Raw genomic sequence first — 26645 nt, 5'->3', positions numbered from 1 at the left:
TACCATGGGAAGAGGGCATAGAGAGATGTCATGAAGTGTCACCCCAGATTATTCTTCAAACTGCCAGGGAAATATGGATTTTTTTCCCAGCTAGTCAATATTCTCTGAAAATATGGGTAGAAAATATTATTCTCTATTCAAACAGACAGGAATATACAGTAGAATAGAAAGAAAAATGTGAAAAGTCTTTTCATGAGCAAATTTGTTGCTTTTAAAATATAGAATTCTCCACACCCCCAGGGTATGCATTCACCTCATTTGTCTTCAGGGGTTGATTTGGAGGGAAAGTGTACGAAGCGTTTAAATAGAGTCTCTGTGTCATGGTGTGAACAGTCTATTCTAGCAAGTGTTTAATTGAAGCCACAAAGTTGATTTCTGTTTTGTTTTCACCAAAGGGCATAATTCAAATAAACGTTGAGAAAATGCTTAATTATTTCTCTCTTTTGTTCTCATGCTCATTGTTGCCATAATCACAGAGCACTTAGTAAGCCCTCCTCTGTACAGTTCTGATTGAGGTGTGTTATTTTTGTGATAAGCGGTAAATGGCATCGTTTGTGAATTGTCTATAAAGAAATGGGTGACGTAAAAATGTCATAATTTAATTTCCAGTTAGACTAGAAATTGTTCATAGAGGTGAAGAAGAAAACAGTGTTGACCGTGATGGAGAATAATATTCAAAACCCAGCCCAGCGAGGAGCAGCTCGCTGACCTGGAAGAGAAAGCTAGACATTGAGCGAGAACACCAGAAAGAATATGGACCCATGGGGCACGGACAGGAGGGGCAAAGCCAGCATCTGCTGGGGCCCTCGAGTCCCAGGCGTGTTCCCGTGTGGCGTGTCCCCCAGTCCTCCAGGCACAGGAGCAGAGGGAAGTTGTGGTTCTTGGAATGATGTGCGCAGCTCTGCAACACAGCTCTTCTGAGCTCTGTTGGGATCCTGCACTGATTCTGGAAAGCTCTGACTGCATGCACACTCCTTTTTTTTTTTTTTTTCAAAGATTTTATTTGTTTATTCATGAGAGAGACACACAGAGAGTCAGAGCCATAGGCAGAGGGAGAAGCAGGCTCCCTGCAGGGAGCCTGATGTGGGACTCGATCCCAGGACCCCGGGATCACATCCTGAGCTGAAGGCAGACGCTCAACCGCTGAGCCACCCAGAGGCCCCTGCATGCACCCTTCTTTCCTGCTCCTCGTTGTCTATCCTTGTCCGACCCTCATTCCCAAAGCAGCCTGTGGATGGCTTGTGAAGTCAGGGACTGTACTTTCCATTCATGTGTCTCCCCTGTGGTCTTTTGAACTGTTTCAGCAGGTGTTTGACGAATAGTAGTTGCATGATTGAATTTCCACACTCAAGATTCTAGGGTAAAAAAAAAAGTAAAAAAAAAAAAAAGATTCTAGGGTAAAAATCTGTGTGTGCCAGACTGTCCCAAATCCACAACTTCAGCCTTCACTTTTAGCCCACAAGTAATGCGAACTAAAGGTGTTTCCCAGCGCTGCTCTCTTTCAGATATTTCTACTTTGTTCTTTAAATAAGATAAAGCCAAGACCAGGAACAACTCTCTTAATATTAGAATTTCCAGCTGGTTTATGCTGATAAATGCCAGTATCTCCACTTGTGAGAACTTTGAATGATCATCTAGTGAGTCAATGGCACAATAAGGAGGCAAGGTTGTTAAATGTTTTAAGTGATTTTTTTTCCGTATCAGATTACTCTCCCATAATCTTGTCACATAAATAACATGTCAAAATGCCACTTTCTGCAGGAGGCCCTCTCTGACCATCCCATATAGGTGACCCTGCTGGAGTACGTGGTGACAGGTTATCTTTTCACTGGGGTGACAGCACTTATCATGCTTGAATTCAATGACGACACATTGATTTCATAATCAGATGAGTCATACAACACCATTAATGTCAACATTCCAGAATTTGCAGATAAGGAAACTGAGAACCCAAGAGAAAAGTGAGTCTCACAAGGTTGGTGACCCATATAAGTAGTAGAAGGAGCGTGCATAGCCGGTCTTCTCACTCTGAACTCACCCCAGGTCCCCCTAACTTCTCCCTTTTTCTGCCCCTTCCCAGAAAGAGAAGACACGACCACATGGGATTTTGAGACAATCTAAAGGACTATTGACAGTGCTAGGAGGGAAGTTATAGAACCAACAAGGAATTGTGAAGGATGGGCAAACAGCATGCAGCATTACCCACCTCCGTGTAAAGGGGCAAAGAGAGGAAATGTGGATGGGGGCCCTGGGAGAGGCAGGGAAGGGGGCAGGAAGGTTCCGAGGCTCAGAAAGGGGCTGTGCTGGCACAACCACAACAGCGGCTGCTGGAGGGCCAGGTAGAGAGCACGTGCCCACATCCCCCAACTCCCCTGATTTGCTCCTGGGGAGATTTAATCTACAAGAGAATTAGGCCAACAGTGAATCTAAAGTGATTTTTATATAGAAAGCAAGATTTCACTCTCACGATTTTTAAACATTGAGAGCCTCTACCAGTTTAATCAGCCTTTTATTACCCAAGTCATTTGCATTTCTCCCTGGACCCCAAGCTTCAAAAATTGCAAGGATGTTTTACACACCTGCTGATGAGTGGCTTTAGGTGCGTGACCTCAGGAAGGACAGCGCCACCTGAGAAACAGGACGACATGTTCCACGTTTCTGTGATAGCCGACTGTCTCGACTGGGTTCCTCCTGGTAGAGAATAGAAACATTACAAATCAAACTGGATGCATCTTTTCTTTTGGATGAAACATAAACTCTGGAGAGGCCAAGCACATTGGGTCTAGCTTTCTTTGCTCACTAAGCTCATCCCTTCCATAAATAACATTCTCCAGATTGAAGAATAATTAATTTTCAGTTAAGAAAAAGAATGGGAAGGCCCCTGGAAAGTCCATCTGAAGCCATACGATGACAGTCTCACCCTCTGTTGTCAGCATTCTGACAAGCTTTCCCGTGGTCACGTCTGTGTGGGTTTACATTAGACAAATTTTGAGTTTCGGGGATGCATCTGAACCATCAAAAGCATAGATGGAATTTTTCCTTAAATATATTTTCTAGAAGATTCAACTTTTCAGCCACTTGAGTAACCATAAAAGTTTATTGTTTAGGCTCATCATATCATGGGGTGGGTTCAGTTACTCACAAACCTGACAGGATAAGTCAGGGCCTTGAAGGCTATACTGGTGAAAGCTTTTCCTGCTAATTGATGGTTACTGGTTGGGATACAGTATAATTTGCCTGCTCCAGAAAGGTTTTAAGAAAATGTCTAATTTGCTCTTGTATGCTGAAAGCAAGTATAAAAGAAAAGAATGCAGCTTACGGGCCCTCCATCAAAACCAGCTTTTTTTTTTTTTTTTTTTTTTTTTTTTTTTTTTTTTTTTTCAGAAAAACTTTTCTGCTTTTGTTCCAATAGCTGAAGGACATACTAGAAGTTTGAGATCTCTCAAAAGTTTACCTTGCACTCTGGCATCTGAATTTTTGACCAGACACGCTTGAGGAAAATATTGATCCCTGAATACATTTTTAACCCAGAAAGGAATAAAGCACCAAATTTCTCCATTTTTCACACCTCTGTGCTTACCTGGAGCTCTCTTTTGAGGATTTGCAGCCTTCTGCTTTGTTTGCATGGTTGTTTGCTTGTTTATATATATCCCCTTGCTTTTCTGAGTCTATTTCTTAGCACACCTCTTCCTCCTTCCCTCCTCTCAGGTCACGGGTTTGGTTCCTCGAAGATGTCACGTGCACAGACATTTCCCAGCTACGCCTCGGAGCAGAGTGAGGAGGCCCAGCAGGCTCTGTCCCGGTCGAGCAGTTACGGATTCAGCTACAGCTCCAGCCTCATTCAATGACACTCAGAGAGCCGCTGCTGACCAGAGAGACAGTCTGTCCGGACCTGCTTGTAGGGTCACTGCACCCTCTGCCTCCTGGAAGACCAATTGCAGTAAAAATTGAAATGGGTCGGGTGTAGCCCCAGTCCCAGTGGAAGGTTAAAACCTGGAGTTCTGCTTCCTTGACTCTGTGGCTAAGTCCTTTATTTATTGAATTTCTTGGGGGGAGGGGAATCTATGTTTTACAAAAATAGAATCCAAATCGTATGAACAGTCATTTAAATAAAATTCTTTGGTACGGACAGTAGCAGAAGTCTGGGCACCATGAGAAGTTGCCCACACTGGGTTGGACCTGGGCGGGGGACATTAACTCTGTCCTCATGGCTCGGCCCTCCCGCCTGGTGACAGGGTCTGTCCTTGGACATAAGGTCACCCACCACAAGCTCTGTGGCTTGGAAGGTTTTAACGGGGACAAATCCAGTAAGGTCTACAAATGGCATTATAAGTCTCCATAGAAATAAGCCCAGTGACAATTAAGGGAACACAAGAATTAGAACACACTGTTGAGCAGGCCCTGTAGCTCCACTGTGTGTGTGTGCGTGTGTGTGCACCTGTAGACAAATACAGATTTGGATATTGCTATATCCATCTATATCTAACACGTATATATCAACTGTGTGCTGAGGGTGACAGGATATGCTCACTTACATTGTTGAAAACTGTAATTTGGTGCATTAAAATTAAGATTGTTATGTTGAATAGCTACTTTTAAAATAGTGCTGTAAAAAAAAAAGGCTTTTTATTAGCAAAAGTATTTACGTAGTCAAGTCTGCTCCTCTGACAAGTATAAACGAATATTTGAGAAGGAGGTTCACTTGAAAATGAAAACAAAAGACCTGGTCTAGCTGTCCCATGTGTCCTGTCGCCACCCTGTCTTTTGGGTTAGTACTTCCTTGTTGGCAATGTCTGTCTCTTTGGCCATCCCTCTGAGCTCCATGAGGAAAATCGGGTGTGATCACCCACCAGCTTCCATTTAACCTCAAGAAACAGAAAACTTTAAATGAGAAACTGTTTTTCAGGAAAGAAATTAAAAAATATATATATATATATATATGTACCTAAAAAGAACTCAGCTATTTTGCAGTCAGAAGAACAATGCACACAGGATTGTAGATATTAATTATTTAAAGTTTTATAGATGCTGCTCTCAACGAGCCATTGGGCACTTGTGATTTCCTGTGTAACCAGAATTTGCTAGGCTTTACTTCCTCTTTAATGAACATTGGCTGGGATTATAAGTGAAAACGGATCAGATATAATTTTTTCATCTCTGACAGTAGTTGACAAACCTACCAAGTTTAAAAGGAAGTGGTGGCTTCCGTGTGAACTAAAAAATTTGGCCAATTTATTTAGTGTCAACAAAGATATTTTTGTCCTTCATTTTGAAGTTTACTCAAGTAAAAATAAAAATCATTCTGCCTGGATTATCTGATGCCACACACCTAAAATGGTCAGCTTGTAAATACTCCACGGGGAATCCAAAGAATAGTGAGCCCAGATCATGTAAGATAAAAGCCTGATTTTTTTTTTCTTAATAGCAAAATTATTTAAACTATTAATGTTAGTCTGTGGAAGGAGTACTTGTTTTGTTGATCTCTAATAAGACTCTTCTTTTTTTTATCTCTATCCATAGCTTGAATGCAGATTGCAAACTTATTTCAGAGAATAACTACAGCATAGAAGCAGTTCTGGGTCCCTCCTAGATGAATTTACACTTTAGAGCAACTACCTAGACTCTCTGAATCTCTCAGATTAAGAATGAAAACCCCATCAAGATGCTAATCATAAGAGTCAATGTGGCTGTGAAAAATAATTATCTTAAGCTTTCAGGGATAAAAAGAAAATTACTCAAACTCTCTGCACTGTGAATTTTGCTGACATAGCAGAAAAGCAGACGACTGGTTCCTGACGAGGACACAGCCTCCCCTAAAATCCCAGCTTTCGGGGTTACACACCTCTGAATCACTCAGCACATGGCATTTGTTTCTGAAATGCCTTTTGTAAAACCCACCAGAGCAACTCCCCGCTGAGACCATTTGAGCACAGCTCCTAGTGGTGCCACGTTCTGAGCCAGGCTCTCGCCCGCTCACTCAGTCGAGCTGTTGCTTAGAGACCACAGTTTCTACATGGGACTTGTGGGGAAAAGCCCTCAGGGGTCCTGGTTCATGTCTCAGCTGCACTAATGTGCGAGAAACACAGACAGCAAGTCCAGGGGCGATTCTGCTAATTAGATGAGTCTGCTCTTGTGTCTATTTGGTGGAAGACACAATACCTGCATGCAGTTGCTTCCAGAACACCATTTGCTTGTGATCATTACCAGTGAGCGTTTACTGAGGAGATACCAAAGATCAGGCTAGCCTTGGGCCGGTTCACTCCGAAAATAATGTCATTAAGAGTGTGTGAGAGAAATGTCCCTCCCAAGTCTTTTAACCCAATCTCATTACAATGAGAATAATGCTTTAACGTCTCTCGTGGTACATTTTTGGAGATCAATTCTAGCATACTTTTCCATCTATACTTAAAATTGTAGCTGAGTTAAAAATTGCTAACCGAACATATAGGAGAATTTATATTAGCCTAATATACTTGACATAAGGCAGTGTGCATTGTAATAAAAATGACAAGCAAATAAATCTTCTACAGAAACCAAAGATGAAAGAAAAGTTTCCATACCATTCTCCTGGAACTTCATAAAACCAACTTCACTGGAGCAATTAGAATGGTCGTAGGCATGTATTCAACTCCCTTGAGCTCACAGGTTTTTGACTGAAGATGCCTCTACACTTTGCAAGTCATTTTTCTCCCTCAGACACTTTATTACAGCTTTCCTGCAGTTAGGGTTGCTGTGAACCAAAGACAACCTTTGGCTCCTTCTGAAAGTGACTCAGTTGGGATCCCAACCAGATTTAGGCAAGTGAGTGAAGATGGTCACAGTTTCCATATTGGGGTATCCGGTTGGAAGACACAGTGGTGAAGAACTTGACATAAGTAATGGAGGCACTTCTGAGAGCAGAGGAAAACTGGAGGGTGTACACAGTTCCCACAAAGATGACACGGGCGGGGGTGTTATGTCTTATGTCCTCAAGTTTTCTTCTGGAAATATTAATCGTTGCACTCATGACCAATCCCTGACACATTTAAAGTATGGAAAAGTATAAAATAACCTCAACCCAATCGTTTACCATACTGGTGGGAGAAAAAGAAAACACATCTTTCACTTACTCGTTGACTGAATAATAGGCACTTGGAACTAATTTATTTACACAAGTTGCAGATACGTATGAATCAATGGGTTCTGGCCGCTGCCACAATATGAACTTCATGAAATAAGAAATGTATATTTACTTATAGATTAGGGAAGATGCTGTTGGATGGAGCATGTGAAATAAAGTGAAACCTATTTATTAAAAGTAAACCTCACTTTTTTTCACCAAGTAGTAACTCGAGTACTAGTCCTAGTATCTTGTACAATTTTTCTCTGTCTTCACTGGGCAATTATGTTTGAAAATCATTTATCACCTATAAAATGGTCAGCCACTAATACTTTCTGTCCAGTATAGAAACAATGGACTGATAAATAACATTACACTGTTAATAGTTTTTACGGATCCAATTTATTTATTGCATGTGGTGTCTTTAGAGTAGATATTTAAAAACACATCATAAAAATTGATGTCTGCCCCTCATTCTTTTGTCAGTATCTCAGAAAACTTGTTAAAAAAAAAAAGCATGATTACCCTACTCCCTAGATTATTTGAGCCACTTACTCAAATCAACCATTAATGCTACAGTGAAAACAAGCTTAAGCAAATTATAAGTCTTATAAAAAAATCATAGTCCAGTTCTGATGATTATAACAGCACAATAAATAGGCAATGTACATTCAGTGGGGCTGAGCTTTAGGCCTTTAACACGTTGTGTCTTAAATATTATACTAAAAACTGCTTAGAGTGAAAATGATACACTTTTCTCCAATTCTACCAACATATCATGTTGATTAGTATCTTGCAATTTCAAATTACTTTCTCAATCATTAACTATACTTCACAATTCCCCAATCTTGGCCTTCTCCAAATAAGAAATGGCCACTATATTTCTATTAATAACCATAACACTAGGTGATGTGCCACACAGATGAATTTCTAGCCTATGAAATGTATGGAGGACAATTTTCCATATGGAAGGGGCAGAGAAGAAGAATGGGACCTAACTCAGGAGGGCAGCAACTTAGATAAAGTTATAAAGATTCCAATGAAATGTCCAAAGTTGCACTAAGACTCTACTTTATTAACATTCCAATCCCAGTTCCCTATCACAGACTTGACCTTCTTGACCAGCTTCACTGAGTACCAAGCATGCAATTGAAAGAAGACAGCAGTTGCATCATGTTTTGAAGTGACCACAGAAAGACAGCACATAGCCAATAAGTATGCCTCCTTGGGTTTAGTGAAAAGTATTGAACATGAAAGAATGTGTAATAAAATCCCCCTGGTAAAATGTCTCTTCTTATCGTTTTTGTACATGTCAACTTCATTTGAGTTTCAAAATGAAGGTATATCATCCATGACCCTTGGCTGGGGGCTAGAAGTATGTCAGAAGAGACCAATAGCCTCATGCGTACATTCTCTATGAACATATTTGCAAAATTTTTCCGCCTTTTTCCTCCCTGAAACTACCCCAAATCCTTACTTTTTTACTCAAGAATGTGAATCTTTGTTGTATCATTTCTACAATTATTACAACTCGTTGGGGCGGTAGCTAGTTTACAGACTCTAGAGGAAGTATCATGAGATGTTGGGCATATTTTCTGGATGGGCAGGATGCTAGCTAGCTCTGGAAGCAATCATGTAGAATAAAGATACCACTTTACATCCTACTCAGGAGGAAACCCAAACCCATGGTGTTGTCATTTGTTGAAAAGGCAAAGAAACAGAGATAGTTTTGTCTATCTTTTCCCCCATTTAGATGCAGTGGGAGTTGAGAAATGCCACAGAGATTCTAAATAAATAGGCCCTGGAATAACATTTAAGTGTCTCCTCAGATTTTTTGGATGGTCCTAACCCTTCCTGGACTCATCACTAACTGTGTCTAGAGAGGCTTTATGAGGCAATTCATTAGACTTGTAGGTCATGAATGATTGGGATAAATTTTATTACTCTTACACGGACACCCAGTTTTCATTGAAATTCAAACTTCTTTATTCTAAAGTGATAGTCAAACTAAAAAAAATTAAATGTATTCCTACTTATTCATCATACTGTAATTGTGGTTATTATTTTGGGGACTTTTATCACTATGTAACACTTTGGCATAATTATTTACGGCATTTGTCACAATGTAATTAGATAATAACATCGGGGTTACATTTTGTTTCATGTGAACTTCAAAAATCTGTTTTCAGTTGAAATTGGAAAATGACTTTTTTTATAATAAAATAGCTTCCATATCAAGTGTTTTTAATACACTTTAGTAGGCAATTATTTAAATTAACTCAAGTCTGGATAGATAGGAAATAAGTTAAAATTACCAAGTAATACGAAAACTATATTTTACTCATGATTTTCATACACTTTTCCCTAGTTTAAGATTTTTATATCTTGTAAACATTTCAAGGAGAGAAAGAATACATTTGTAATAGAAATATTACAATTTCCTTCTAATAATTCTGTTTAATAGGTTTTTATTTTACCTCATCTTCTCCTACCCTATATTCCATATTCCAATTTTAAGAAGAATGAACAAATTTAAATTTTTTAATAGTTATTTGGAGCCATTTTTAATTGTTGATACAATTAACTTTCTCCATCTGTTCTCTACTTTTAAGTTGATGTTAGACTTAGAGCAGAAAATCAGCCCTTTTTGTAGATAAGGAATCGTGCGTTGAGTAGAGCAAGGATCGACCCTGACCCTGCAGTGGTGTTCATACTGGAATCTGGTTATTACCTTAATTCACCCAAGTGATCCACAGCCTCATAAGCTTATTTTTGGAAATCTGAAATTTAAAAACCTAAATTCGGGAAAGGAAGGAAAGGAAAGGAAGTTTGAGATGATGACTGAATTTTTTTCAAAATTCACTACAGATTTTCTCTCGAAGAAAAACAAAGTGAGAGGGTTTCTATGGTGTTCCAGTATTGTTAACTATATGAGACAGATGGGCTGAAAGCCGGGAAAATGAAGAATAAAATGACAATAGCATCTTGATGTTATATATAAATAAAAAATTAGCATGGTATAGGTCAATATGAAATCATTTGACTAATCAAATTCAGATTTACATATCTATTGCAAATTCAAAGAACAATGCTTTTTCTTATCTATCTACATATATAGTGGGTTCATTGGGAGAAAGGAAGCTCTAAATTTTTGTGAAAACCTAAATAGAGAATAGAGATTCCTTCCAGTTATAAGGCACTCTATATTATTTTGGTAATAGCAGGCAGTATATAAATCACAACAAATCCGTCTACTCCCTGACAATAAATGAGCATAAAAGTAAAATCATCTTTACGCAGATGACTGAACTCCCAGGATCTGCAAAGGCCCCCTATTACCTTCTCTGCACAAACCCTAAAACACACACACACACACACACACACACACACACACACATACACACACACTTTTTTACTTTTAACCTACTCTGTACATGCTACATTTGTTATCTTTTTCCTAGGTCCACCCAGAATTATCCCATCTTTCCGAATCCTTATCCCTATGAATCTTCAAAATATGTTAAATTATGTGTTATATGTTTGCTTTCTATAAATTCTTTAAAATTAATTTATATATACTTTGTGAAGTCTACTGTAAAGGGATGTCCGTTGTCATTGATTAAATGTAATGTTTATGATTATTTTGGTAAAAATAACTTCGGATGCTAGGCTCTTGTTAAGAAATAAAATTTCCATGACAAATTTGCTTCTATTGGAAATTATATGATTTGACATACTTTATTTTTAATCACAATCTATTCCAGATAAATAATAGTTTGGGGACATCTGTACTTAAACCCTAGTTGAGCCACGTTTGGAATGGAATGCAAAGGAATAGCTGTCCCTGGAACCTAAATGTGAATTTCTGGCAGAACAGAAAATATTATAATAATGAGGCAATAATAAAATTAGGAAATTAAATTATTTTAAATCTGTCTGTGTGATTTTTCCCCTCGGTAAAAACACACGAAATACACAGTGTAAGAATTACCTTCTTCTGAATTCATAGTTTCTATATCTCAATCCTTAGTAAATACACCTAATCAATTGTTATTAATATCTTACTCATAATTCTAAAAAATTTACAATTGATATGGCTACAAGGAGGTTAATTTATAGTAATTTAAGTAAGTTTCCATTACTTAAAAAAGGCAGTTCAAAAATACTACTTCACACAATTTTGCATGATTGAGATTTTGAACATCTAAATTGCTGGTTTTTACCCCTGAGTTATTTAATATTGTTAGCACTATGATATTATATGATTTCCTTATATTTTTATCATCATGTAATGAACTGTAACTATGTAATTAAACAATTCTGACAATCATAATCTGCTAACCTTTAAAATGTCATTTATTCATTCATTGGCTGCTATTTTCAAAATCAAGTAAAAGAAGGCTCTTTGTTAAATGTAAAATAACTGAGAATTTATTATGTATTCCCAGTATTTTCCTAATCCAATGTTAAATCATTCTTATTAGGGTGACTGTGGCTTGGTGGAATCATAAAATATTAATGTTGACAATGGCATTGGTGATCAATACTTTTATTTTGTAGTGAAGTGACATCCAGACTTTCCAAGTGGCTTTCACAGTATCACAAAACTGGAAAACGGTTTTCCCTCCAGCACTGTGCTCACCCTTTCACAACTAAAGAAAATTACTCAGAATGAACATTAGGTAGACAAAGATTTCATATCAAAGATGAAATGTGTACAGTCATGACCACACTATATTTTGATGACTTTACTATTTTCCATTCTGTGATATTGACTCTTTGGTCACTTGGATTTAGACCTGCTTGCAAATGAGCTTACAGAATCTGTTTCTCAAACTTAATCTTTAAATATTAGTTGGGCATTTGTTGTTAATTCACTAATTTGTTAGGAGTATTCCTTTTGTAGAGTTGTGTCTTTAAAGAGAGTACAAAGTCTCCATCTCTCTTTGATGGTCAGAGACATCAAGAGTGGGTGAGGAAGCCTGGATTGAGCAGTCATAGTGCTAAAATGTCCAGTTAGGGTAGGACTGGCCAAAGTCATGAATTTTTGAAGAAAGCAATGAAAACTATATGAGAGCTTTCAGTTCTACACACCCAGTGGAAGTTTGGAACATGTTACGGAGGGACAGTAGAGGGGCCCTTCTTTGCAAATGCTGAACGAAACACAGCTTCTCCTGGTATATGATATGAATGTTTGGTGCCACTTTCATAACATGTTGTGATGTGAAACTGATGGATTTTTCTTCCCTTTTTTCTCATTATTAAAACCATGAGAACTATATTTGCTGGGGAAAGTCTTTATCAAAAGTGCGAAGGTTTGTATAAGTTTGCAGCTGACATCAAGAAGATATTTAATAAATGTATGTCACAGGGCACAGCCCCAGAGCAATTACTCTGCTATTTTTGTAACATACAAAGAAAAACAAAATCCAATAACCTCCCAAATGGCAAAAACGCATCCTTATTTCTAAGTTAGTCAAGAAAAACATTAGACAAATTTACCTAATTTTTATATCCATATGGTGAATTTTAAAAATAAATGTTTGAGCAAGATCTAGATAGAATATCTAAACATTCATGGAAATATGAATTATCAGAATATCTAGGTGTCTCAGGTTGCTGCTTTATATATGCTCCAAGGCCAGTCAATCAGTAAATATTTCCTTAGAGCTTGCTCCTTATAAAACATGAGAAAAGGGCACAGAACATCTCCTGGCTCCTGGTTTTTGTCTACTTTTAATTACTTTGGATGCACATCAGTGTCAGGCAGGAGTTGTGACAGCAAATGGGTCCTTGGCTTTGTGCAGAAGACATGAGATGGCTTGAAACAAAGGAGTTACAGAAGGCAAGAGAGGCCAGCTTCCCCAGCTTCCTAAATCCCTTTCTCAAAGTGGTCTCTGGATTTCTCCCTCAGCCTCCTCTGCCTCTTGCTCCTCCTATTCCTCTTCCTTCACCACCTCCTTCTCCTTTCTCTTTCTCTTTGTCTCTCTCAATAGTTAAGACCCTGCATTTTTTAATCACAGAAACAAAATTAGCTCCCATTATTCAAACTGTATAAATATTTTAAAGCACGTTCTCTAAAATTCCCAACTCCTCTCTTGACACAAAGTTGAGCATAAGACAAACATGCAGTCGCCTACTTTCTCTGCATGCGTGAATTACAGAGATCTACATACCTTATACTCTTCCGGATATTTGCAAACTTTGGATACAAGGTAGCCAAAAGAGAAAATGCTTTTTTGGAATTTAATTTAAAAAACATCCACTGAATCTTCAAAGAGCTAGGATTCAAAATGAGCAAGAGTTGAGCCCTCCTCTGAGGAACTCACCATTTAGGGAAGAAGTATGCACTTCAAGTCATGAAGCAAGTATGATCAGTCTAGTGGGATTTTAGCCAATATCGTTCGATGTAGTAAACCCTTTCTTGTTCCAGTATCCATTAAAAACATTTGTTTTAGTTAGCCTGATGTTTTTAAGGTTTATGGTTTTTCAGTAATTATATTTCAGAGAACTAAATATAGAGATAAATGTTCAAAACAATAAATACTAAAGCCACTGACCAGAAATAACCCTCACTCTCAGCAATATAATCTAAAGAAAAAATGCTACCAAGGTATATGATAGATATTCTACTTAGCTCCTCTCCCTCCTTCTGCACCACATCCGATCCTCTTTCTCAATACTGAGAGGCGATGGCATTTGAACCATCGAGATTGCAGGAACCATTGAGAGTTCTGACTAGGAAACAACTGAAATGAGTCATTATGAGTTTAGAATTTTTAAATGGGAGGGCTAGGCATTCAGTAAGAAAGAATGCCCAGTGCTACTCTTAATATCATGCACACTAGACTGATGCGGATACTATTTGATATCCGAAAGTCAACATAGTATGTAGAAATATAATTCCACCCTTCGTGTGACATCTGTCCTTCTTAGTTCTCCAATGGAGATGTAAAACGTACAGAGATCTAAGAGGCATTACTCCCCCAGAGATGTTATATTATGGTGCTTGACATTTTAAACAATAACATTGATATGTTTTACTTAACCGAGTGTTTAAGTTAATTTTACAAGTGGGATTTGGAGCATTATGCTCTCTTAAATATTTCAGGTCATTGCTGATGATTCTTGAGTAAAGAGATCACTTTTGTCCTTTTTGGTTCCTATCTAGATACTGTCTTCTCCCTGAACCTTAAATAACATATGATTCGAACAATGGTAACCAATGGTTATTACGAATGTTTTACCCTAACCTGAAGTAGATGGCAACAGGTTTGGGGTTGTTTGCTTGATATTAGTTGAACAATACAAATGTTCAACGCTACTTCCATTAACATGTGAAGAGAAACAGGGTTGAGTTTGGGAAGAAATTGCTGAATGATCTCTTTGAAAAGTTTTGCAGTATTTAATTTATGGTCATATGTAGCAAAGAAATTGGTGGGGCAGCTCTGCCTTGGTTCTGTCTCTTGTGGTAAAGTGAGTCACACATTGACGAGAGTGCTCCAATAGCGACAATTGAGTAACATTCCCACAGGACATGTGGACATTCCTTCTTGAGTCGCCTTTCTGTTTTTGTTTTTTAAGATTTTATTTATTCATGAGAGACACAGAGAGAGAATGAGAGAGAGAGAGAGGCAGAGACACAGGCAGAGGGAGAAGTAGGCTCTGTGCAGGGAGCCCAATGCAGGAATCAATCCCGGGACTCCAGGATCATGCCCTGGGCCAAAGGCAGGCGCCAAACCACTGAGCAACCCAGGGATCCCTGCCTTTCTGTTTTTATTTTTCTTTTTATCATGTGTTTTCTTCTGCAGAAACCAAACAGTAAGTAATTAAATCCATAAATGTAACACCTAAAATGTAAATATGTGTACATATTTTTTGATCATACTGTTAATGCCTCCCTTGGCTTCTCTTATCCACCAATTTTTCTAATACTCATTTACCTTTTATGTGACTAATCCTTAAAATAATTTAACATTGAATACATGTGACCAGGGAAACACTTCTTTGTGACTTGCATTTCAATCCATTTTAGCAGAATCCCAAAAAAGCTCATTCAGTCTGGTGCTACAGACTACATCCTGTGATGGATGGGTGTTACTGACAGCTCCTCTAATTTAATTTTTGCCGATGGAGTAGATTTAACCCATTACTGTCTTAGGGTTTGAGATGGAGTTTCTCTTTACTATCTTTTGCTTCTTTTTGGACTAAAAATTTTGTGAGGACTGGTGTTGATCTGGACATAGAGAAACTGAGCATAATCTCATACTAGTTTTCAGATTATATTCACATTCGTGCCAAGTTTTTATTGCCATATTTTGTCAGATGGATCTATGGTTTATGAAAATGGACCAAAGAGCAACACAGAGCAAAGTCAGATGGATACGAGTCTAGTGTCAGACCAGCTTCATAATGTCAGAACAAAGAAACAGGTCAGAAACCAAGGCACCAGAAAACACATGTATTAAAAGCACATGGGGGAAGGACTTCCAGGTTCAATGCTAACATATAAAGGGCTTGGAATATGTCACTGCCTTGATTACAACAAGAAAAAACTGATCAGATTAAAAATTGGTGACTTCTCTTGTATCTATCAGAGAACTGAGATTTCAAGGCAAACCCCCAAATCTGCAGAAACGGACACATCTAGAGAGATACAGCAACCAATATCTCCTTACCCAGATCTGAAGCACTGGAGCCACAAACTATGAGGAACACTTAAATGGTGAGCTGGATGAATTGTTGGCATATAATTGTGGGTAATACGACTGTGAGAAACTCATGGCGGCTGTGGCCTGGGAAGGACCCCACACTTCCTTGAGCTTTCCCTCCAGGAAACCCACCAGATTCTCACCATGAGGACCTGATAAAGGTCCCCTCATGGCTCTGGCAAGGGAAGGGCAAGATCACCATCGTGAAATATGCCAAGAGCCTCCTCATTAATAAAGACCTACCTACCCTCCAGAGGAAAGGACTTTGCCAGAGCTCATGTCTCAGACTTAGTCTGGCCTCCTATGATCTTCCTGTCTCACCTAAGAAATTAAAAAGTAGTAATAATAACATAATCAACAGGGGCCAGGCCTTCATGGAAATGGATTTGAAGGCTTAACAACCAGGGATAGGAGTAGGGGGCAGAAGAGGGAAGGAATTCCACTGGAGAAACATTTGTGAATGTCACAGACCAAAGACACACCAAAGGCTGTAATAACAAATTTTAATAACATTGAGAGTAAATTGGAGCACTCAAAATCTTACCCAATCATCTGATTAAAGAAAAATGGTGTTATTCTCTAGAAATACTTTTGAATACCTGGGATAAAGGTTCCAATGAATAGGTGACTGAATAAGAAGATTGTCTTAAGAATAAATTTCTAGAAAAATTAAAAATCAGTTAAATTTTAAAGAGTGCAAAAAGCTATCAGAGCTTCTTAAATTTTTGTCTTACAAATATAATTTGGCATCCCTCTCCCAGGATTTGGAGAATTTTGCTTGACATTTTAGACTCGGGTATATTTTAAACTCATAATCCAGAAAGGACCTCCACTTCTTTGGCCACATTATAAGATTGACACTGTTTACGGATTGTTTTCTTTCTTCAGTGTTTGTTTCTGCAGGTCAAGTGGTACTTAGTATAATTTTATGGTATTTAAATATTTTAATTAACAGTTTTCCATTAAAAAATAAACAAAGGCCAACTTCTTACTTGGGATTTTGGAGGTTATATGTTACAAAGAAATTGATATTTTGTGTAAAGACAAACCTGTCTAGTTTTAAAAATCAGTAGACTCCACTAAAATTAAAGTCAAGAAAAATATGTGATAGCTCTGTTCTTGGGGAGGTGAGTGAACCCTAACACCCATATCCAATCTCAGTAACATTATTAAAAATGAACTGTTGGCCGCGATTCCGGTACTACTAGCTGGGAGTGTTGATATGGATTGTAACTTGTATTTGTTTGTTCACCAACTCATTCATAAGTAATCTTGGATATATTTGGACATACCTGTAATATATTCAGGTAATCTAGAAGGTCCTGAATTTATATTATAGTCTATCTAAAACGTGCCATTAAGAAACTACCACCTAGTAAGTAGAGACATCTGTCAGTGGTAAAAGTTCTTTAGCAGCCAACCCTGGGAAGAATATGATATTTTTATATCATTTGAAAAGAAGTTATATCCTGCCTGTGCCACTCTGAAAGCTAAAGGATACCTCCTCACTGATATATATACAAGGGGCACTGTTTCTGGAACAAGTGAGGCAAATATAAAAGTGGTATTCAGAGGGACTCCTGGATGGCTCGGTTGGCTAAGCATCTGCCTTTGGCTCAGGTGATGATCCCGGGGTCCTGGGATTGAGTCCTACATCGGGCTCCCCGCTGAGTGGGGAGCCTGCTTCTCCCCCCTGCTTGTTCTCTCTCTCTCAAATAAATAAATAAATAAATAAATAAATAAATAAATAAATCTTTTTAAAAAAGTGGTGTTCAGAACTTGTCCACATATGCAGTACGTGTGTTTGCAGTGTTCTCGCCAAAGTATTGAGCTCCAAGTGTCTTCCTGCTGGTGGACTCCTGGAGTTGCTACATTTTCTACCTGTTTTCCAAGGATTGTGCCCTAGAGCTGTTATAAGTCACCCATATCACATCACTCAAATAAATTAACTGGTTTTCTTTAACAGTCAACATCAGCTTCCAAAGATAAGAACCAAGAGCTCCAACTCTTTCAGACACAAGTCTAAATATTACATAGGCTTCTTATTGTTCCTTGCTCAGGGCATTGGGTAAACATTCGCCATCTGGAACCTCATATCCTTTGGTACTAGGACATTTTCTAGAATTGATTCCAGGTTTTATGCTCCTTTTTCTTTATTTTTCCTGAAGGGAGACAGAGGATGACAGCTATGCAGGAAGAACCAGGGCTTAATGACCCAAGTCAAGGTTCTAGGGTAACTTTTTCAGGATATGAAGATGGCTGGAAACTTCTGCTTCATCACTGAGAATCTAGAGAGATTACCTAGGTCACTGGGGAAGAGTTTAAGATAAATTTATGGTAAATACAAAACTATTAATATAAAAAGAGACAATTATTAGCTCTAGGTGAAAACCCAAGTTCTGTAGGAGAGAAAGCAAGATCATTTTTACCATTTGTTTCAATAGCAATATTCGTTCCTCGGATAAACTTCATTGGCTATGATACTGCCACTGCACAAAGCTCAGTTTTACAATTTGATTTAACTGAGAAGAGTGTTGGCAAAGTCATAAAGACATAAACACCAAACATTGAAATAATCAAATTTTAATACAAATACTTTGGAAGGATGGGCACATGAGAAATGTATGCATATGTGATGAATTTGTGGAGAGGAAAGCTTCTGCATCAATGTCTATTTTTTTTAATCCAGTAGTAATATAAGCATGCTATTCAGAAAAGTAGAGAAGTAAAACAATTGGAGGAAGTGATATTTGTCATCTCAATGGAGGGAAAATGAAAAGGGCAGGAAAAAACTTTCTTCTTCTTCTTCCTTTTTTTTTTTTTTTTAACAAAAACCCTTGTATAGCACTTTGACTTTGAGCTACATGCACCTAGAAAACACACTGAATGTTGCATTGAGATAGAAGTAACAAAGCATCAGTGGTTTGAATTTTCCTGCATTTAACTCTTTATGTTAATATGATTCTAGAGGGCTTTTTCCTCTAATATTCTTTGCTGGCAAGTAAAACTAATGATAGTGAAACATTGCACTTTATTCATTCAAACAGCAGAATACAGTATGTCGAGTACGTTGCATGCCCTACAAAGCCAGAGTGTCTGAAATTACACATAAAATTGGAAAAAAATGTTCTAAACAAGGTGACTATATAACTCATCATTCCTATAACTCAACAGGGACAGTAGGCAATAAATGGGAATTATTGCAGACATTTATCACACATATCCTCAGATTACGTCTTTTATTATACCTTACAACACAGTTGGTGCTTTGAATCTGAAATAATATCTAAACCAACCTTGAAGATTTGTAAAATTCCCTTAGAAATCTTTGCAGTGAATTCCAGAAGCCACAGTTCTACATATGCATCACCAGCAATAGAAACGTCTCTTAAAATACTTGTTTATATGTTTCGGATAAATATGTTAGAGCCTAGAGACTTGACTTAGAATAATTCCAGTGAAAAGGCCAGTTGAAAAATATATTAATTTATGCAAAAGCCTGAATGTGAATGTCGACACTTTATAGACACTATGTTCTAATTGTAGTGAAACTAATGGTGATACTTAATTGTGTGATAGGGTTGCATCACTTTTTACTTTTCATAGATTTTTTTTCACTATTGTGGAAAGAAGTTAAACATTGCACTCACAATTTGGTGCCTCCACCTAAACTTTATAAGCATACAATACCTCCAATCTTGCTGAAATCTCATACAAGCAGTACAGAATATAGTACATTATTATAAATCAAGGAGAAGCATTTTGATTACAGCAATTTCTAATTACAAAGTGGACTCTACCAATTTGGAAAGTACTGTAATGTAGGTGTAATTTAAGATAGTTCTATATAAGCCAACATAACTTGAATATTTACAATGAAAGTAAACTTACTAAAGTTACTTTTATCTTCCTTTGTCTTGTAAATTGATAACCAATGTATTTTAAATTTATATGTATAATACTTTAGTAATAAACTGACTTACTTAAAAATCCTATAAATTTAGTATTTACTAACTAAAGAATATAGCCTCATTTACTGTCTGGCACCTATAAGCATAATCACAAGCTAGTGAAATTTCAATTCTATTTTTTCAGTGTACATAAAGGCCTTTAAGTAATATCTCAAGGTTTCTCTGATGATAATATAATCAATATCTAATCATCATAGGTTAATGGCATATATCCTTTCCCTGACAAAACTGTACACTCTATAATGACATTTAACAAACTTACCTAACTTGACATCACTTACCAATTCCCTTTAATTAGTTACCTTACTGTAAATATTCAAATTTACAGTTATGGCATTCAAAGGAAACACAGATTTTTAATGTAATATATATCATCATAAATTATGTACATAAAAAACAATCTTAGGAAGCATCTTGTCCCCCAAGTAGCACCTTTCAAACAAGATTTAAAACATAATTTAATTCAATTCTGACTTTTTATTCTGTGGAACTGTTTTCTTAGTAACAACCAGAATAGTGGGTACAACAGATTAGGGGGAAATATATATATATGTACATATTTATGTGTGAGTGTAACACATATACATACAATATACTATATATACCACGTAGTATCTATATAGTAGATATATATGTGTGTATAGAGTTACAAAACTCTAGCAAATTAAGAATAATATTAAACAGACAACAATGAAAGTGCTTTGCTAATAGGTAAAGATGTCCAAAGAAAATTAGTGAGCAGAACTTCATCAGCATGAACACCTGAGAGTGAAATAAGACCAGTAGCTAGGGGTGGGGGTGGGGGGTTTCAAAGAAATTCCAGCAGGATTTAAAAGTCCCAAATGCCTGAATAATCCTAAACTTTGCAGAGGAACAATACAGAAAGAAGACAGAGTATATAATTCTCGTAAATATTGTGAGAGACAGATTAAAGAAAAATTAAAACATCCATGGAAAAAGAGGCAGGGTTCCAATGTTCTGGAGGCTCTGCTGCCAAAGTCTTCCATGAGTGAAACCACCAGGACAGTTGCATCGGGTTGTACTGTGCACTCCCCCATCCCCCAACATCTTCTCTGTTCAAGTGGGATTTACATTTCCCCATATTGCGTTGGGAGACATGTTTTCCTTCTCACCCAGATTAGTCACTGAGAATCTGGAAATACCTCATGAGAAGTAGACATTTTTACTTTTTCCTTTCTGTTGAAGAAAGCAGGAGCACTCATAATTTCTGTAACTCACAGAATAACTGCTATTGGGCAGGCATGTAGTTAAAGCTATAGTCATAAAGCATCCACTGACTCACTTAAAACTGTAAATTACAGCTTAGAATCTTCCTAGATAACATGAGAATTTGGTTTTGGTTCACTTAAAATTATCAAAAAAATCTACAAGTTGGATACTTACATGCAATTTCTGTGGTGAGTGTTTTAGTGATGAGTAACAAATATTTGAGACATGAATGATCGCTGTCTTTAGTAATGACCATTCGAGTTTCAAAGTGATCATGACCATTATTTAGCTTCAGAAATACTTTTCATTGTTTGACTCCATCTAGAATTTGGACAATGGCAGGATGGCCACTAATTGCTCTGTAGTGATATCACTAGGGTTGTCTTTGGCTAAACTGTGGAGCAAGACAAGTTTCTCTCTGTATCTTCCCATTCTTTGTTCCCTGTTCCCCTTCCCTTTAGCTTCCCAATGTTCCTCCCCATCATGTTTCTACCACAACCGAAACCACACTTCCAACTAATATTCTTTTTCCTATATTCAGATTTTCCACAATTATTTTTTTTCCACAATTATTTAAGAAAAAAACAACTAATAATGCTTAGATGCCTCTTTTGAGAGGATTTACATAACAAAAATAATTCTCAAAAGTGGAAAATTTAAATATCAAAAACCTTATTATTGGACCATCATCTATCATACTTGCTCATGAAGCTAGGCCAGGGAGAGTGCAAGAATTCTATGTAAAATCAGAAATTACTTCATGTGATAATAAAAAGGGATGAGACTTCCCTATCACATTTATCTTCCTCTTGACCATTCATTTATTTGCTGCCAGCTACTCTTCTGGACTCTGCTGATATAGCAGATTTTAAAGTGAGGAGGGAGAGAGCTAACCCAGATCCATCTACATATTCTCTTTTTAATTGGTTAACAAGAGATGTTCTGGAATGTCATTGCAGTCCACGTTTGTTGGTCATCAGCCCAGCTTCCAGGCCCCATCTCCCTCCTCTAAGGATACTCTGAATCTCCCAGTAATGTGCTTTGGCCTAACTCCTGGTTCTAGAGGTAGACCCTTCATTGACTTAAACCATTTCATTCTTTCCAGCCATGATGCCTGTTTAATGATGGACAAATAACCAAATGTACTTATTCTATCAGAGAATTAACAAGGCAAAAACAAGAATTATGAATGGCCAGTTGTTGTTCAAAACACAACGGAAACATGTGTATAAGAGTTAGGCTAACACCAATAAAGTGTAACCAACACCATGAAAGGGGATCCAGAAACAGGTTTATACCCATACTTAATTCTAGAGATGACATTTAAACCTTGGTAAATAACATTTGCCTGAAGTTTGATCTCCCCTGGATTGTTCCGTTATGTGATTCCGTAAGTTTCCCTTTATTGTAAGCTAATTAGAGTCATATTTTCTGAAACATTTCTGCTAAGAAAGTTCTCTAGGTTATAAAGTATTCTTCCTTTCAAATTAAATACATTTAGTCAACTGGTATCCAGGGTAGGCACTGAATAGTGGGAAAAGATTATATAAAGATTCACATACATAACAGTCATCATAAATTTGCTTAGATCAAGAAAAAAGCTTAGATTCTGGTCTTTGGCCTATGAGAGAAGGCTGGGTAGTTGACATAAACATCCTCTGTGGCACCATCCGATGATTGATTGGTAGGGTTGGGATTTCTATAGTTGTTGCCTGCCTAGAAAGACAGACAGAATGTCAATGATTCACTGCATTTCAGCAGCCAGTAAATATACTCAAAACAAATCTCTCCTTAAATTAACCACAATGTAAGTCAGATTTCTATTATAATTAATGTCATAAAAGATTCTCTTCATCGTATTGAACTTCTATGAGAAATCACATTTTTGACTTGCAGGGCTCAGAGTGCAATGCAACAAAAGACTACTCTAGATTGTCACTTGCTATATTAGATTATGAAACACTTAGTCTTAAAACTCTCCCCCAATGCCCCAGGCTGTTTTGATAAGAACCATTATTTTCATTTTTATATGGAAGTCTAGTATAGCACTTCCCATAGTAGGTACTCAATAATTTCTGTTGAATGAATGCTTTAATAAACAATACTTTTATTTATTTTATTTTTTTTAGAGTTGCCTTTGTTTTTTTTTATTTTTTATTTTTATTTTTTATTTATGATAGTCACAGAGACAGAGAAAGAGGCAGAGACATAGGCAGAGGGAGAAGCAGGCTCCATGCACCAGGAGCCCAATGTGGGATTCGATCCCAGGTCGCCAGGATCGCGCCCTGGGCCAAAGGCAGGCGCTAAACAGCTGCGCCACCCAGGGATTCCCTAAACAATACTTTTAAAGTACACAATCTTGTCTTGACAGTAAACAACTAAACACAATAAGAGAAATTAAAATAAACTGGCATTACTTTCAAGATGATGTTATATAATCATTAACATTCTCTACACTAGTCAAGTCATTTTGACCACTTATATATGCATGTGGCAGAAAATCTGTAGGCAGTTAAGAGAGAGAGAGAGAAATTGAGAGGAAAAGAAGAGAGAGGGGTCTTTTGGCGAGTAGTTTGGAAATTGAGAGTGGTTTTGCAGGGATAAAGCACAAGCAAAGTTGCAATGTCACTGGTACTTCCATAGCCTGTCTAAAACCCCAAAACAATCAAGCAGGTCTAGCTTCTTTCTCTTTCACATCCAACTTATTATCTAACTTTGTAATCATCATTCAAAATATCATTATTCTACAAAAGTCTGTAAAACTTGAATACTTAATGTGGGAAGTTGCAAAGCTCCTTTCTTCCTCTGACATTCACAGCAGTAAATGTGGCTTTAGATTGGTGTGAGTGGACAACAGCTAAGGACAAAGAAGGGAGCCCAAAATTGTGTATGACAGAGGACCGTTTTATTGCTTGCTGGACCAGCAGATGAAAAAAGGCAAGACTTCTTTAGTCTTTCCAGTTACTATCAAAAAGCCAGCCATGAATTCTTTAGAAAAAAAAAAAATTGTTGTGTAAAAAGTATCAGAAGAAAAAAGTTAAACCAATAGATAAATAGGTAACAGAGAAATCTGAAGCACACATATTAGATTGTTAGAAGCTTTTTATTATTTGATGTTTTGACCATGCAGAATTCAATTGCAAATAATTAAATTCAAGAGAAATGGATGTAATTTTAGATAACACTTGGGGAAATGTTTTGTGTAAAATTTTGTAAACAGGGGCAGTGGCTCGGTCAGGTGGCTCAGTCAGTTATGCATCTAACTCTTGGTTTCAGCTCAGGCTGTGATCTCCCAGTTGTGGGATCAAGTCTCGTGTAGGGCTCCATGCTCAGTGGGAAGTCGCTTGAAGGCTCTCTCCCTCTACCCCTTCCCCCACTCCCTCTCTCCGTCTCTGTCTGTCTAAAATAAAATAAATAGGCTTAGTCAGTTAAGCATCTGCCTTCGGTTGAGGTCATGGTCTTAGGGTCCTGGGATCGAGTCCTGAATTGGGATCCCTCTGGAGTCTGCTTCTCCCTCTACACTTCCCCCTGCTCATGATCTCACTCACTCTCCTTCTCTCTCAAAAAAATAAATAAAATCTTTAAAAAATAAAATATCTTTTCAAAACATTGCAAACAGAATAATATATGTTAAAGAGATAATCTGACTAATAGTGGAGACAATGAGCATGAAAATAAGCAACCCTCTTATCTGCAAGTCCAGAAGAGATTTTCTATTCTTTCAATTAAACGAGGAGCAGGGGAAGGTGGAGTGAGGAAGAAAATGTTACAATTCATGAGACTCCTGTAGCCCAACAGAAATTCGAGCATTCTTTAATTAATAAGCCAATAGAAACATAATAATGATAATGAATATCATAGCATTGTGTTTCTCTAATATGCTTGCTATGCCTTATGACCTAAAACATTACTATGCCCTCTACTAGGTCAGGTGGTGTCCTCCCAAAATTTATGTCCTTCCTAGACCTTCAGAATATGACCTTATTTGGAAGTAGGGTTGTTGCAGATATAATTAGTTAAGATGAGGTCATATTGGAGTAAGCGGGCCCTTAGTCTAACAGCACAGCTGCCCTCCTAAAAAGAGAAGAGATACAGATATGCATGTGTCTACACACACTGAGGAATGTCACGAGAAGACAGAGGCAGAGATTGGAGTGATGAGTCCAGAAGCCAAGGAATGCCAAGGACTGCCAACCACCACCAGAAGATAGGAGGGAAGCATAGGACAGATTCTCATCCCAAGAGGGAACATATCTTGCTGAGACTTTGATTTTGGATTCCAACCCTCCAGAACTGCAAGAGAATAGATTCTTGCTGTCTAAGTAGCCTACTTGGTAGTAGGTTTGTTGTGGCAGCCCTAAGAAACTTATACACATAGTGGTAATCCACAGGGCTATTATGATGTCCCGGCAGTTGGAGCTTTATTTGTATTCATATAAAACAAATTGTTTCAAAGGGCATCAATAATAAGAGAAAAGGTCAGAAAACAGGTGTTTCCTCAAATAGCTGATACACTACATGGCCAGGTAATTGAAAGGAGAACAGTAAGGTTGTTGACTGCAAAATGGACCAACATTACAGGATATTATAATGCAGAAAAGGGGACAAATGACAGCTCTGAGAAAACTTACCTTATTCTGTGCACCCCAGGACTCTTTAAATAATTCTTTCTGTCTCCTTCTCCTGAGAATACATATTCAATAGAGGCATTAAGGTCTTACACTCCAGCACTAGTACTATTGCACTGAGTAATATACCATACCTGTAGCCCAGCCCAAATGCCCTCATTAACTATGTTGAAGTAGCATCCACAGTTGCCTCATACATACCTACTCAAAATTCCCTGGACCTAAATATTCATTTTCCACAGATGGTGAAGGCATCGAAATGGATATCCAGCTAGTGTACATTAGTAATTAATTTCGGCAAGCTTACTAAAGAATGGTTCATGGTGGGTTATTGCATAGATGACTTACTACCTTCTCCAAATAACCTCGAGCTTCAAGATTTCCCACAATCAAAAACTTCCTTTTAAATGCCAACTGTGTAAGTTCTCAGATGACAGTGGAAATATAGTTAAGCTTTAAAGAAACTTCTGGGTGTTTGACTAAACCTCCTAAATAGATTATTTTATTTAGCTTTCATCAAAAACTCTATATTTAACTCAGATTGGGAACCTGAGACAAGGCCCTACATCGCATGGTTGGTTAGTGATAGTATTGAGATTTGAATCCACAGCCTTCCCTTGTGACTACTAGGCTCACTGCTTCAGGGGCCACGTGGCCGCAGCTCAGTGGGCCCTCTGGAGCCATGCTATTTTGTAAACCCTCCACCATTTGAATGAAAACTACAAAAAGCTAACATCAGGAGGAATCTTTGAAAAGAAAATTCAAGAGACAAAGAAAAGAGGCTACTATAATTGAATGCCATGGATGAAATGACTCTACCCAAATGCATGAAAATAGTTATTATGGGAGATGATGACTGTTTTTTTTTCCATCTCCCTAAGGAAAAGATTTTTATCAGACCACAGAAGAGACAGGTTAGATGCAAAAATATAGGGTTATTTTCCTTTATGTAAAAGAATGAAGTTGTAATTCCTTCACGGAAAGTTTAAAAACCAGCCAAGCTAGT

General features: G+C 37.6%; 2 protein-coding genes and 1 long non-coding RNA gene across 4 annotated transcripts in view; 1 reads left to right on the top strand and 2 right to left on the bottom strand.

Annotated features, from left to right (window-relative positions):
* Positions 1–11632, top strand: part of DOK6 (docking protein 6) — a 369524-nt gene extending 357892 nt beyond the window's left edge. The window contains exon 8 of the mRNA XM_072820613.1: positions 3709–11632. Coding sequence (XP_072676714.1) covers positions 3709–3848 — 140 coding nt within the window. The 3' untranslated portion in view covers positions 3849–11632. The remainder of the gene's footprint in view (positions 1–3708) is intronic.
* On the bottom strand, positions 1011–13562 carry LOC140630454 (uncharacterized). Its single transcript, XR_012028223.1, has 4 exons — positions 13276–13562; positions 3581–3923; positions 2580–2691; positions 1011–1355 (listed from the first exon to the last, which is right to left on the bottom strand). It is a non-coding gene; the product is annotated as an uncharacterized lncRNA (long non-coding RNA).
* Positions 13563–19035: 5473 nt separating this feature from the next.
* Positions 19036–26645, bottom strand: part of CD226 (CD226 molecule) — a 116505-nt gene continuing 108895 nt past the window's right edge. For both annotated transcript variants that reach the window (XM_072820597.1, XM_072820589.1), the window contains 2 exons: positions 25643–25694; positions 19036–22727 (listed from right to left, as the gene is read on the bottom strand). In XM_072820597.1, the coding sequence (XP_072676698.1) occupies positions 22614–22727; positions 25643–25694 (166 nt within the window). In that variant the 3' untranslated portion in view covers positions 19036–22613. The remainder of the gene's footprint in view (positions 22728–25642; positions 25695–26645) is intronic.

Source organism: Canis lupus, chromosome 1, assembly GCF_048164855.1.
Source record: "Canis lupus baileyi chromosome 1, mCanLup2.hap1, whole genome shotgun sequence".
Taxonomy (NCBI): domain Eukaryota; kingdom Metazoa; phylum Chordata; class Mammalia; order Carnivora; family Canidae; genus Canis; species Canis lupus.
Note: the sequence above shows the minus strand (reverse complement) of the source record. Positions and strands in the feature narration are given on the sequence as shown.